The 14,206-nt window shown below is 38.2% G+C and overlaps 1 protein-coding gene across 2 annotated transcripts in view; it reads left to right on the forward strand.

Moving 5' to 3' along the window:
- fam184ab (family with sequence similarity 184 member Ab) overlaps positions 1–14,206 on the forward strand; it is a 169,673-nt gene that overhangs the window by 100,769 nt on the left and 54,698 nt on the right. For both annotated transcript variants that reach the window (XM_042503815.1, XM_042503816.1), the window contains exons 13-14: positions 7,491–7,641; positions 13,129–13,341. In XM_042503815.1, the coding sequence (XP_042359749.1) occupies positions 7,491–7,641; positions 13,129–13,341 (364 nt within the window). The remainder of the gene's footprint in view (positions 1–7,490; positions 7,642–13,128; positions 13,342–14,206) is intronic.

Raw genomic sequence — 14,206 nt, forward strand, 5'->3', positions numbered from 1 at the left:
CCAGTAGTGTCTCCAGTTCAGTTATGTATTTGACCATAGGGCCCCAAACAGACTTAAATTTTCCAGATGAACTTCTCAAGTTGAACTTGAATGGTTGAGGTTATATTGTTTTAAAGCTTAAGTACTATTTATATTGGTTTGCCAGAGACACAGTATGAAGAATCTTTGATTGGGTTTGGGTTGATTGGGAGTAAAAAAAAAAACAAACTTTTGACTGAGCTCTTTGCACCTTGAATCAATGTTGTCAGTTACCTCTTAAGGGCTCTGTCTTTAGGGGCCTCCAAGCATATACAGTTTACTGTGGGGCACCATGGGAAATATCCTCTGGGAAACCTGGTTACAGGTTATATATATACAGGTTATATTATATTTTTATTTTTATTTTATTTTATTTTTCTATTATTTTTTAAGAATGTATTTATTCATTTTCACAAGTATAATGAAATGTGATGAACTTTAAAGACACATTTTTTTTTAACATTTTTGTCAACCAACCCCATAGGTCCCACATAACATCACTACGAATACAATTACGAAAAAAAAAACGAGTAAGTACACAAATAAGGAAAAGAGCAAGTAACATTAGGTAAAATAAGCAAAAACTATGTAACAAAATATTTATACATACACACACATAGATATAAGAAACCCCATATTTTTTAACATGGTGGTTAAGTCATTGATAAAACATGCAAAACAACTGTACTACATGCAGATATTGTATATATGTTTAGACATGAATCGACAGAGTATGCATCAGTGGTCAGGGCATTAATTTTTCTAGTAGTGTCTCCAGTTCAGTTATGTATTTGACCATAGGGCCCCAAACAGACTTAAATTTTCCAGATGAACTTCTCAAGTTGAACTTGAATGGTTGAGGTTATATTATTTTAAAGCTTAAGTACTATTTATATTGGTTTGCCAGAGACACAGTATGAAGAATCTTTGATTGGGTTTGGGTTGATTGGGAGTTAAAAAAAACAAACTTTTGACTGAGCTCTTTGCACCTTGAGTCAATGTTGTCAGTTACCTCTTAAGGGCTCTGTCTTTAGGGGCCTCCAGGGCCCATGGGATCTGGGGCATTTGTGTGGTGAGCCAGTAATCCATGATCTCAAACCCTGGATAAATAATCCTGCAAACCATTGTACTTGGAAAAAAAATGACTAGGTTAATAAACAGCAGAAAGCAGCATGGAGGCCTGTGTAAATTTTACAGATGCTCAGATGGAGATGGACAGAATTTGTGGCTGAGATGACAAAGAACAGCAGAAGTTACAATCGATTGTGCCGACAAAAAGTGTGGAGAAAACTAGCGCGATCCTCCCAGGTGTCATGTTTCCACGGCTTGACTCAATATTTCTCCAAAATCTTAACTGCAGTTGTGGTGTTGGTGCATATTAGTTTCAATGTAAAAGTACGAAGAAATTGTGCAACAGACATGCTACAAAATATGTGATTACCTGGAAACAGTGTCTCCATTACTTTTATATTCAACTGTATATTATCTCATTCAGTGCACATCTTGATTTTTATTCTCTAATGACCAAACTACAGGACTTTTGTCAAGATTTTTTATGTTGTGATGTAATGACAATAATATAGGGCAATATATCATTTGAGTTTTTCCAATTGCTGTTTATAGATCCGAAAATGTAATTCACAGCTGCCTCAATTTATGCGCTTTTCAAGCTACCTGGTGATTTCTTTGTGTCTGCTGTAGTCTCGTCTCAACCTGCAACTTTGTTTAATCTATTAATACCCCAGCCCTTTGTAAAGGTCACACTTGATATTGTTTGATATTTTTAGCCTTTCTTCACTCTCTGAGCTCATGAATGTCTTTGTGCCTCACCACAATATTTTTTATTACTCTGCTCTTCTTCTTGAATCACTTCACTCTCATCCTTTGTTCTCCTTTGTGCGTTCGCTGTTTGAGTGAAGCCAATTGCATCTCATAACACCGGTATCATAGAGTCAAATCCCTTTGTATATATTAGGTCCCAAATTAACCTGTTCACCTGGTAAATTACACAGTAAATAAAGGTAATTGCAATTCAGTTAAAGCTGAAGATCTATCACAGCACCTCGGATCAGTCTTCTAGTACCATTATGAAAAAAGCTTCACTCTCAACCACGTCTCAGATCAGGATCCCAAAAATGTACCTAAATGTTTTTAATGATTTGTACTGGCCTCATGCTCCTTTCCTTTCCAAGTTTGAGGAGAGAAAAACACAACAAAATCAGAGGGCCAATAAGAGTCAAGTCTTACGTCAAATTATGAAAGAGTTGATGTTAAAGTACCAGAAGGCAGGAACCTTCAGCATCCTTCTCCTCCTATCTCGGGATCATCACAACCTAAATCTGTCAGCAGCCTCTCTCCTGACAGTTGCTTTCTTTTTATGTAACTCCCTAGAAGTATGAAGCTTTTTTTTTCACCCAAACACAAACTTCCTCCTGCCAGGACACTGCACTAATCATGTACAATTAGCTGATTTTATTTGCTGTATATGTAATATTTCCACTTTTTTAAGCAGTCGGAAAAGTGCTTTCAGGCAGCCCCCAAACGTCCAATAAGATGACGAATGTTCACGTTCTCAAGTATTGCACTTAAGAACTAATTTAACATATTTTAACAAAGTATTTTCATTTTATGGAACTTTATATTCTACACAGCTACATTTCAGAGACAAATAATGTGCTTTTTACTCCACTACATTTGTTTGCTTGCTTGTGTTTGCTTTAATAACAAGTTACTTTTTGCTCAGTGACAACCATGTATCTTTAGATGTGTTGATGTTGAATGTTTGTTAAAAACTGAAAGGATGAAGTGTTCCTTTTACATGTTGAGAAAATACTCCTTCTTAAACTAAACAAAGTCTTTTGCTGAAAACAGGTATGTTTTTCTGGCACTGTGAAAAGTTGACTTTTTAGAGTTACATGGTTTTCAATGGACAGTGATGATATAACATGATGATCTTATAGAGTAAGATGCATTTCTGTGGATTAAACTACTCAGCCATATATTGAGGGGTTGAACTTAGAACAATTTAATACATCTAGAGCAGTAAAATGCAACATACACGTTAATGCAGGAGTAGTTAATCCAAAAACATCATATATAACAGTAAAACTTTGACAAGGAACAAAGCTCTCTCATACCTGACAGATTAGGTCAAATTAAGTCATATATAACCAGCCCAAATATGGTATATTTTACCATTCTTATTATAACATCACATATTACATCTGACACATTACATCCATCACTAGCAGAGTATGCTACACATACTAGCATACTATCCTATTAAAACAAGCCAACAATGACTTCATGGGACATGAACACCAGTCTCCAGGGTGAAAGTCCTGTGTTTGTTTCACCCATCCACCACCACTCGCAGCCCTCCATAGAGCCTTCTTTGGTATATGTACAACATTTTGTGGATTTTGTCCCTTTTAATGCTACATCATTTCCACCTCTGCTCCTGTCCATAATTACCAAGAGCAATAGAGGGGGCTGGCTTACAGTAAATGTTCTTATGGGTCATAATAACTTGCTTGCACAATTGACCTAAATGGTGATTTGTTCGCTAAAAGCGGGCTGATAAGGAAACATTTAACCACACAATGAACACTTTTACTTTTCATACTTAAAGTACATGGTACTTGAAATACTTAAAAGCTTGTTCTTCAATAAGGTTTTAAATGCATGACTTTTAAGGGCCATCAGCAGCCCTTTACTTGTAGTGGTGTTTTTTTCGCTGTATGGTATTAGTACTTTTACTGAAGTAAAAATGTAAATGCTACTTCCAACACTGAATATTGCTTTTATAGCTTGTGTCTTGAATAGAAAGTGAAAAAAAACACAAAATACACTGACATTGACAGTGTGACATTAATGACTAAAAATGGCTGCATCAGTGACAGATTGCAGGAATGCCTGTTCTAATTTTTGGTCTGCTCTGCTGGCAAACTGACTGTGGCCAATTCAGTTAAACCTCTAATAAATCTCAGAGTCATAATAAGATTGGATCTTGAAAGCAGAGGTCCACATACTGCAGTTATAACAGCATACCAGCGTACTCATACCGAGCTGGTGTCTATGTGTCACTCTTCCCCTCCTCCCCTCTTCATTAGCTTTCACTCACCTTCCTTTGTCTTTTCTGCGCGCAGCTCTTTATTCTCAGGAGAACATCTATTCATTTGGTGTGTTGGGGTGAGTACACTGTGGTTAGTGAGCCGTCTGAATTAAGGAGGCTGGCTTTAATCCCTGTTTCACAGTGGAAACAGACGGTTTCTCTGTGATAGCATAATCATGGAAAGAGCTCTGCGGATTACCAAATGAACAGAGGAGGTTGAGCGGATCAGCAGACTAAAGCGCAGACAGTATGATGCTAGTTTGTCCTGGTCATACAGAAGATCTTGTGGAGCATGTTAGGGATTCTTAAGCCACTGATAAATGCGTTTCATGGAGGGGTGGTAATGGCGGTTGGTCGGTTTACCAGACTGAAATATCTCAACTACTGAATGGATTGCTGTGAAATTAATAAAGACTGTTCCCCAGAGAATAAAAATCTTACAGTAGCATCAAACAGCCAAGAGCAGAGTTTGTATAGGAAGCCTCCAGCAGGTTTAGCTACGGTTACATGCGCACCAACATTCCCTTATTACTGCGACTCTGAAAATATTCTGAATTTGATGTGGGTCATGTGAACATCACTTTCCTTTTAAATATGCCGAGTCATGCTGGTATAATTCAGATCTTAGTGGCATTATCTGGGCATGTATACAGCCAATTCAGAGTATGCGCCTCAGTTGGGCTTTTTATTGCAGTTTGCAACACAGTCTCTCATCTGTTTACAGTCAGCTCTGTGCGTTGTCATGGATACGCTGTACACAAACGAACTCACCAACAGTTTGCAAAACTGTGGGGTAGAGATGCATCCAAAAGAAAATCCCTAATTTCTAGGTGGAAGGAGGAAAACACCTTATTTAAACTATGAAAGAGTTGGATATGAACAGGTTTTTGGATATGCACTAATATCGCAGCACTGACCTTTTCAATAAAGTGAAGGAAGGAAAGAGGGAGTCCAGCAAGTCCGCCAACGACAGGAAACTTTGAAAGAAAATCCTATTTTTATGTAACAAAAACATGACAAACAGCTGCAGCTCTTCTACCCATGTGATAAACATGTTAGGGCACTCTAATTACCATACGTGTTAATGGAATATTCATTTTCATTAGACATGTAAACAGTTTAGTTTGGCATTCTGTCTTTTTCAGAATAAGGGGAAAAAACGGGCTATTTTGTGCATGTAAATGTACTCGGGGACTCTTAGAATGTGTCTAAACTCGTTACCTCTGCCTGTGCTTTGACATTGACATTGACAAGGTAAATATTACAAGGACAGCTAATATTTAATTACCTCTCATTACCACGTAGAGTAGCTCTAATCCCCTTTGAGTGTTTTTGTGAAAAGCTTTTATCGGAGCAGTGCAATTTTGAACTCAGACAAATAAGAAAATATGTGTCTTTTAAAATTGCATCCCATTGCTGCAAAATCAAATTCTGTCATTCTAAGCACAAGGTCTACTAACTGGAAATCTTAAGCCACACTGAAAAAATACTGAAGAATGTGGAAATAAAACAAGTTTTAGTGACAAACCTCACATGCAGCAGTTCTGACTGCAACTTCTCAAAACTCGATTGAATATTAGAGTAGAGTTGTTTTCTCATGTGAACTCTGAACATTGTCCAGAAGAGTTTCTTTTCCACAAATGTAGCACACAACAGGAGACTGTCAGTGTCATCCCAACTTAGTGTGAATTTTACAAACATTTACCTGCTCTGTCCACACATGGGTTCAGTTGGACACAACACAGACTTTGAACTAGGAAGGTCATTTTAATGTCCAGTCCAACTGATTAGGGCATTTGCTTTCTCACATACATCTTCTCCAGGTAATGTGTAGATGAGCTCAGGCTTGGAAAAGGGCTTTAGTCAGATGTACACGGTTATTTTTAAAGAACAGAATATAACATCAGGGAAAATGTGGGCATTAGAGGTTGAGATGTCAGTGATGTGCTCATATTATATACTCCATCACGCAATTAGGAAGATGGCACACACATACAGTATACTCAAGTCCATATGCATCATTATACACATGAATACACTCCTTAAATGAGCACGCGTGCCTTATGTCTCATAGAATCCGGCCAATTATCCCACATTTTATCAGGACATGTCTTCCAACTTTGACAGATCGTTCATCCACTCCTTCTTTCCTTTACCTCTCTTCGTCTGCCCTCATCTCTCCTCCTGCCCAGCAGATGCTGTAGAACAACGCTTATTAAGGAGACCAGAGCTCTTCGAAGCCCAAGGCCTTAGTGTATATGTGTATGTGTGTGTGTGAGTGTGTGAGTGTGTTCGAGAGAGAGCGCATGCGTGCATCAACATCTGTGACTGCGTGCCTTATACAGAACGAGAACATGAATGATGACACGTGCTGCATGATGAACGCGACTGGTGTGTGACTGCACTGCTGAGAGTGTGTCCATTTTTGTGTGTGTGTGTGTGTGTGTGTGTGTGTGTACTGTGTGTGTGAGCGAGAGAGCCTGCCTTCAGTCTGACACTTTCTGGCTCTCAAAGTGACAAAAAATGCGCTTGCCTCAATACTTCATTTAACAGTTGCCATTTCAACTCCCACACAGCTATTACATTGACAGCGTGCACACACACACACACTCTCTCACACAGCCATGCAAAAAGCTGTTAGCAGCAGTGTAAAAGAGTGATGGCCGCTCAATAGAGGCAATGTTGAGGTCTGATAAAGGACCATTTATTGTTCCCTTGAAGCGAATATTGAGCTCTCTGAAGCACCTTTACCTCTGCTGCAGAGTTTTGGCTTGTTTGTTTGAGCCTCTTCTTTTCACCAGATGCTGTTGTTGTTGTGCTCATGAGCCATAATAAAAGTCATGTCAATAAAAAAACAAGTAATAACAACAAAAGGTGCATAAAAGAGGCACACCAAGGTTTTGGGAGATTAGCTTTCTGACTATAAATAGTATTTATTTACCAGAGAATACAATAATCTTTTTGATTTAGATTTCTTATCCTCCAGGCAGCGAACAGTTTCAGTTCATGCAGACGTAATAAACACAAAAACCTTTTTTTTTTTTTTTTTAATTTTACAGCCTACTATGACATCATATGGTGTGCTGTCCTCCTCAGCAGTTACTGCCTGTCTTTTGCAAAGTCTTCACTCATGCATAAATATTCTATTATATATTATATTTATTATATTCTATTTTTATTATATAATTTATTCTAGTGTAAGGTGCTGACCTTTGCTTCCTTTGATTTTGTCTTTTGAGAAAGTTTGTAATCCACTGTAACACGTAGAACTGGTGCTGGTTTTGTGAATCACACTCAGAAACAGCAGTAACTACATGCCTGAAACATAAATACAAATCTCTGTGTTGTTGTGCTGTAGGCAGGAGTGTAAGAAGCTACGTGAGGAGCTGAGAGAGGTCCACGAGGAGGACAAGGCCTCTGCGCTGAATCAGCTGGCACAAAGCAAGGAGCAGGAAATGAGCAACGCCAGAGAGAGCTGGCAGCGGAAAGTGGAGGACCTGCTGGAACAGGTACAACTACTGCCAAAAGATCTCTAACCATGTAGAGTGCAGTGTGTGCATGGCTGTGGACCAGCCTCCTTCCAGGTCTGTTTCCCTTGGCATAAAATTAAACCCACATAGCTTTACTAGTTGACAACCTACTCTTTATCAAATTATGAGCACTCACATTCAAAACAATTCAAATCATGTACAGAGTTCAAAAATCAGCTACTACCTGATAGTATCCAAAGTTGTTGCAAATGAAAGAAAGTTTACATTATTTGAGAGGAATTTGTGAGGACATGTTGTAGGGATATGAGATGGTAGAACAGAGAGGGAAACGGGTGCATTAAGACAGAGTAGTGGAGATTTAGGTTTCTCTTGATAGTGTGACTTTGTTTCTGTCTTTCTTTGTTTTGTTGTGTAATTGTGTGTTTATTCAGATTGATCCGGTCTTGTTTTGTCTTAATTCTTGTTTGATTTGATCGAGGCGTGTATGGAGAATATTGGAGCAGAAGTGGGGTTTTTTTTATAAAACAAAGGGAGTAGGATTTGATAAATATTTATTTCTTCCTTTTCGCACATAAAAAATTTATGTTGTTTACTGAATATGTCCAATGGGCATATTCATTTTTCTTACTTATATTTTATTTTTATTCTCCCATTTTATTTGGCATGCAGAAAAAAAAAAAACCAAAAACAAATAATTGCCTGGTTGGAAAGTGATTTTCAAATTGGGACTCATTTATGAAATGAACGTATGACAGAATACTACTGCACAGTCATTTCCATGCAAAGCGCGGAGTTTATCAATGTGGATGTGAACGTAAGTTACCATCACATGTCAGGTCTCAGCTCAGCAGAGCAGCAGAGTAAATGTGGCTGAGATGCATAATTGCTATTAGACTATATTCTGACTGGCATCTAAGTATTTGCAGCCACATATTAATCATTTAAAAATGTATAACCACCACATAGACATGCGCTGTCTATCACAGCTGGAAGTTGCATGGCTCTGTGTGACTGGCTGACTGAAAGCTGAACACCGCTGCTGCCCAACTCAAAGTCTTTAAGCCAAAGAATATTCATATCATTCATCATTAATCTTTTTTTTTTAACTGCGACAGTGTAAATACTTGTAGTCTTGGCAATTCATTTTTCACTGGTGCATTGCTCGGACACAGGTGGTGCATCTGTGTCTCCTCAGCCACCTTTCATGCCTGAGATCAAAGCTGACCTCATATTTGGGCTACACGCTCTCCAGTTATGTTCAGTTATGTGCTTTTAAAATGGTTATTGCAATAATATTAATATAGAATAGAGTATAGGCAAATATTATTTATTCATGTAGGCTGTAGTTTTGGCACATATATCATGGATGTATAGATCAAATATTGTCCCACTGCAATGCTGTTGACAGCAGAATGTTTTCTTTCCATACTGCAGTTTCCCGACTTCCTTCGATGCCACTTTTCAGGCTGTCAAACGGAACCAATTAGTAAACATTTGACCTGGGACATCAGCTTTTCCATTTCCAGCTGAAGAACTTTTTCTTCTCAGCTGTATTATGCCTGTCCACATTGTAAAATCTCAGGGGGCGCGGCCTCTGGACCGAGCCTAGTTTTACAAAAAGGCCATCATTCAGGCATTGAAACACTTACGTATAACCATCAAAATGTACTTTAAGTACTTAAAGTAAAAATACTCATTATGCAGAATGGCCAATGTATTGATGCATTAATGTGCAAGCATCCCTTAAATGTTGTGGCTGGTCACTCTGGGGTCATTTTCACTGCTTTTTACATAATTATCAGTTGATTTTATTTTGTATTCATAATCTGAATCTGCAAAGTCCATTATTTTGTCAAATACATGTAGTGAACTGAAAGGTACAATATTTCCTCCCGAAATGTACTGGATTAGAACTATGAATAAATTGGAAATACTCTGATAAGATACAAGTACCTCAAAACTGTACTTAAAGACAGTATTTGGTTACATTCCAACATTCCAAGCCGAGGTACCCTCATTTACTGATTAAAAATGGTTTTAATCTTTAAGTTGGGAATACAAGTTGTCTGCAGCTTGTAGCTGAATTGCTGTAATCACACCAGTGTAAAGAAAATCAATAGAGAAAGAAGATGAGAAAGGCAATAAGAGCAACTGCGTTCTTTCAAAGCTCATGTTGCCCCCTGTATAAGACCTCCTGTCTGTGCCAGACTGACTTATTTCTTTCTCGCACCGGTGGACAAACTCACTCACACGTTCATTATTTGATGCTGCGGTGAACACACCGCAGCGGGCAGCTGCTGCTAATGACTGTCCGGTAATATTAATGTAGCGTGACTAAGCTCTCCTGTGGTCATTGTGCTGCTCACAGACACACAGTGTCAGTGGCTTTATTAATGTTCATTTTTGCATGCCGTGCGCATTAGCTGCTGGTTGTCGTCCTGCTGTCCATCAGCTCCCATCTAGTGATTAATGTGTCCGCTTCACACCCCGCAATCAGCGGAACCATATTTATTTACTCTGATGTCAAATCAGAGCAGCGGTCAACCTCTTAATAGACACACACCGACAGAGAAGACGCTGTTTGGAAGCGAAATGATGGAACAGACTTGTTTTGTATTTTAACAGATTGTGGTGTCAGTGCCAGTGATGTGTGGGCAGAGAGAAGTTTTACAAAATATGATTTGACTTGTTTTGCTCACACACGAGCTGATCCACAGTATGTTTTTCGAAAAGTACAGCAACAAATGTGTGTATCAGCATTTTGAATATGGCCCCAAAATGCGCACAGTTTTGCCTGGGTCCGGACCTTTGCAATCAGCCACTCCGCTGAGCTCGAGTTGACTGATTCTGACGATGGAAACAGAGACTAATGAGATGACACTTCTTGGTGATATCAGGCAATGCACAGTTCGCATTACATGAAATGAGCACCTCTAGATAGGGTTTTAACTCTCTGAAACCTGAATAGACCTCACTTTTTTGTGCTGTGTTCAGACACCTTTTGCAGGTATTTAAACTTTTAAACTCTGATTACTTTTGAAAACAACGGGGAAAAGGCAATGAGCAACTTAGCATTAAGTGCTCTGCAAACTGAAAGAAATTTGTATATTTAAAAAAAGATTTTAATAACAACAATTTCTAGAAAACTACAATGATAATTATTTATAATCATATATTTAAAAATGTTTTACAGAATCATTTTTATTTATTTATTTATTATTTCTTTTTTTTCTATTATGCTGCAGAAGCACTTTTTTTGTGTTTGTTTTGTTTTTTAATTTCCCTTTTATTCGTTTTTTTTTGTTCCTTTTTTGCTAACTTTCGGGTTTTTAAAAATTTTATTTCTAATTTCTTGCTAATTTTGGGGTCATTTATGTTTTACATTGTTTATTGCCTGCCTCCCGTGTTTTTGGGAACAATCAAGCCAATTTGCTCAGGTTTCAAAGGGTTAAAAGCAAGGAGGGTATGTCACAACTCCATCAGAAGGGTCAAAGGTTAGTTAAAGCGGCATTAATAATACTGCATTAGTAATGCTTCTAAGGTGGCTTAATTTATTTCAAAAACATGGAAGAAGGCAATGTGCAGCTTGAGAAGAAATTATGCAAAATTAGCAAGGAATTTGTAAAAAGTTATAAAGAAATTTCTTGAAAATTAGCAGAAAAAAATAAAGAAAAGGAATGTAAAAAACAAAAGCAAGGCCTGAAAAAAATGCTTAAAAATATTTATAATTCTTTAACATAATTTTAGATATGTTAAAATAATAATTTTAAATAGAGTTTGTAGTTGTTAACCCTTTCTCATGACACCCAGGTGTCTCTGTAATAACAGACACCCTTCACACCTGAAACATTTCACAGTTCAGAAACTCAGGAAGCAAACATGATAATGAAAGGCTCAGAATAAAACATATATAACCATATGCTTGTTTTAATAAAGCTCTCCAACCTCATGAAACAGTGAATGACTCATGTCTTAGTCATAGTATAATTTCCAAATTTAGGACGCAGCTACTGAGGCTGAGCTGCATCTGCTGCTCTTTTTGGTTCACTGAGAATGTTTCTTTGTTGTGCGTAGTAGTCCCACACACGATGATTTGCAAGCCGATCCAAAAGGTGATGAATTTATTCATTCCAACTATGTTCAGAGTGTAAAAAAATGAATTATTTAGGGTCCAGCTGGTCTCACCTGTCAGTTTGCTCGGAGGGAACTTCAACAGTTGGTAAAGCAAACAAGTTTGTCATCCCTGGGAAAGACTTTGCATTCTGTCAACATGTGTTTCTGTTTTTTTCACAAGAGGACTTGTGAGATCTCCACACAGCAGCTGGTTGACCTTCATCCAAATAGTAGATGTAGTCTTGGATATTTAAGTGTTCTATTGAGCTCCGTTTTCACATTAGCTGTATCAGTTCGACTACTGTTAAATAAAGTTTTGCTAAAGCAGGTTGCAGTGGCATGTATAGAGATTTTTTTACTGGGGTGGTCCAAGTGGTACACTGACTTAAGCAGGAGTGGCATGAAGTACGAGCACTGCTGCAGGCACACGTGTTGGCAATTTAATTTACCATTTTTGTCTTTACTGCCTATACCTAATTTAATTGCCAACATTGCAGTGTCTTACATTTCTGTTTAAAGTTTAGTTGAAATGATAAATAGACCTACCAATCACGCCACAACAGAGTGATACCTCCAAAAGTAAAATAAAGCTTCCATACTTTACTATATATAGTAAAGTAATAGTACAATAGTACAAAAACAAGTAAGTGCCAAAAACATTAAAGTGCCTAAAAATTAAAATGAGCCTGTGGTAACAAACTTTTTAATTGTTGTATTAATAAATTGATTTGTCAAATTAGTCAGTTTAGACGTTACTCAGGCACATTCACTGCCTCTCAGGTTTTAAGGCTGAATTGCACCTATACATAAAAATTCAGTTTATCTAACTGTTCAGACTAACTGGGCAGATAGCCATTCATAATGAGGTGGCCAATCAGATTTAAGGGGTCCAGGCCACCCCCTAGGCATGCCCCTGGCAGGTTGTACACAGTTGTACAGAATTTTTTTATCTCTACATTTGCCCAAGTATTCTTTAACTTAAGTTGTCTAGACAGACTAATTTTGCAAAACATGCTTGTTTTTTTTTCCAACAGTGAATTCTTGTGATACATTCATTGCCCTGTACCATTAGCCAGAGTTTATGTACTAAAGTGAAATGCAAGCTATTTACTCACAAAAAGGAAGAAACTTAATTGCTCGAGGCTTTAAAGAATGGCAAACACTTTCACATGGCAACCTTTGTTTAAGCCTAATTGATTGCCACCCTCTCTTTGCCCTTCTCTGTTTTTCTGCTACATGAAGTTGCAGCTCCCTAGAGATGGCTTAAATGTGCTTCTACATCCTGCGACATCCACTCACTTTTCTTTTATTATGTGTAAACAGAGGCTTGGTCAGCTGCCCCACTAAGAGTCTCCGTAGCTAACGTATATCATTCTGCGTGTTCCTCTCTAGATCTCCCTGTTGAAGCAGAGTCTGGAGATGCAGCTGTCCCAGTCACAGTCGTCGCTGCAGCAGCTGCAGCACCAGTTCAGCCAGGAGAGGGAGCACCTGAGGATGCAGCTGGACGAGCTGCAGACGGAGCACCAGAGGCGACAGCAGCGTCTGCAGGAGGTCCACTGCTGCTCCATGCAGGACATGGAGCACGCCAGGCAGAGGGACCTGAAGGTAGGTGGTGGTGAACATGTGCACATTTTGGTACATGTGGTTTGTTGTTAAGACTTTTTTAATATTTTAAGCTGCTCTCTGTACACCCATAGTCACTAGCTACCAGATTTCTTCCTCCCTGCCTTGAGCTGGCACTTTGCTGTGTTTTTTGGTGTGTTACTGCCACCAACTGCCAATCAGTGCAATAGAATAAAACAGTCAGCATGAATGTTTTCATGCTTGAGGGCAACTGTGCATCCTCATGTATTAGTTAGTAAAGCACAGGATGCAAACTAGTGGTCCAAAATAGAGCCCAGTTCAAATTGGATTTTTAAGGCTGACACCAATTATATGTTTAATGAATTCAAACAATCTGACAACCGGCAGTATACAGCTCAGTATATTGGCTGGTATACATTTTTACACATTAGCAACACTTCTTTTTTTTACCAAGATATGTATGGAGTGTGTTCTGTACATATATACCTCAAACATATTTTCTTTACTATAGTTTTTCATTATTTATATGCCAACATGTAGGGCATTATGATAGATCTGCAATAAGGTAGGACAATAAGGTGGTGCTGATTTCTGTATCAGAATCACCAGTTGGAGTATCTCTTGTCAAAAAGTCGAGCTCCTACTTGCCAATATTTTTAGCAGTATATAGTAATAGTGCACTCAGAAATTGCTAAATCAAATAAATAAATTACAGCCTGACAGAAATACTGTGGGCAATAATGAGTGATCGAATCTAAAGTCAGCACCATGGACAGTTACTGCACGCTCTCCTCAAACTCCAAATCAGCACCACGGCAATGATTTGATATATCAAAGGCAACTTCTATCCTGGCACTTTCATTTAGAAAAGGGGACCTGTTATGCT

Source organism: Plectropomus leopardus, chromosome 16 (assembly GCF_008729295.1).
Source record: "Plectropomus leopardus isolate mb chromosome 16, YSFRI_Pleo_2.0, whole genome shotgun sequence".
NCBI lineage: Eukaryota > Metazoa > Chordata > Actinopteri > Perciformes > Serranidae > Plectropomus > Plectropomus leopardus.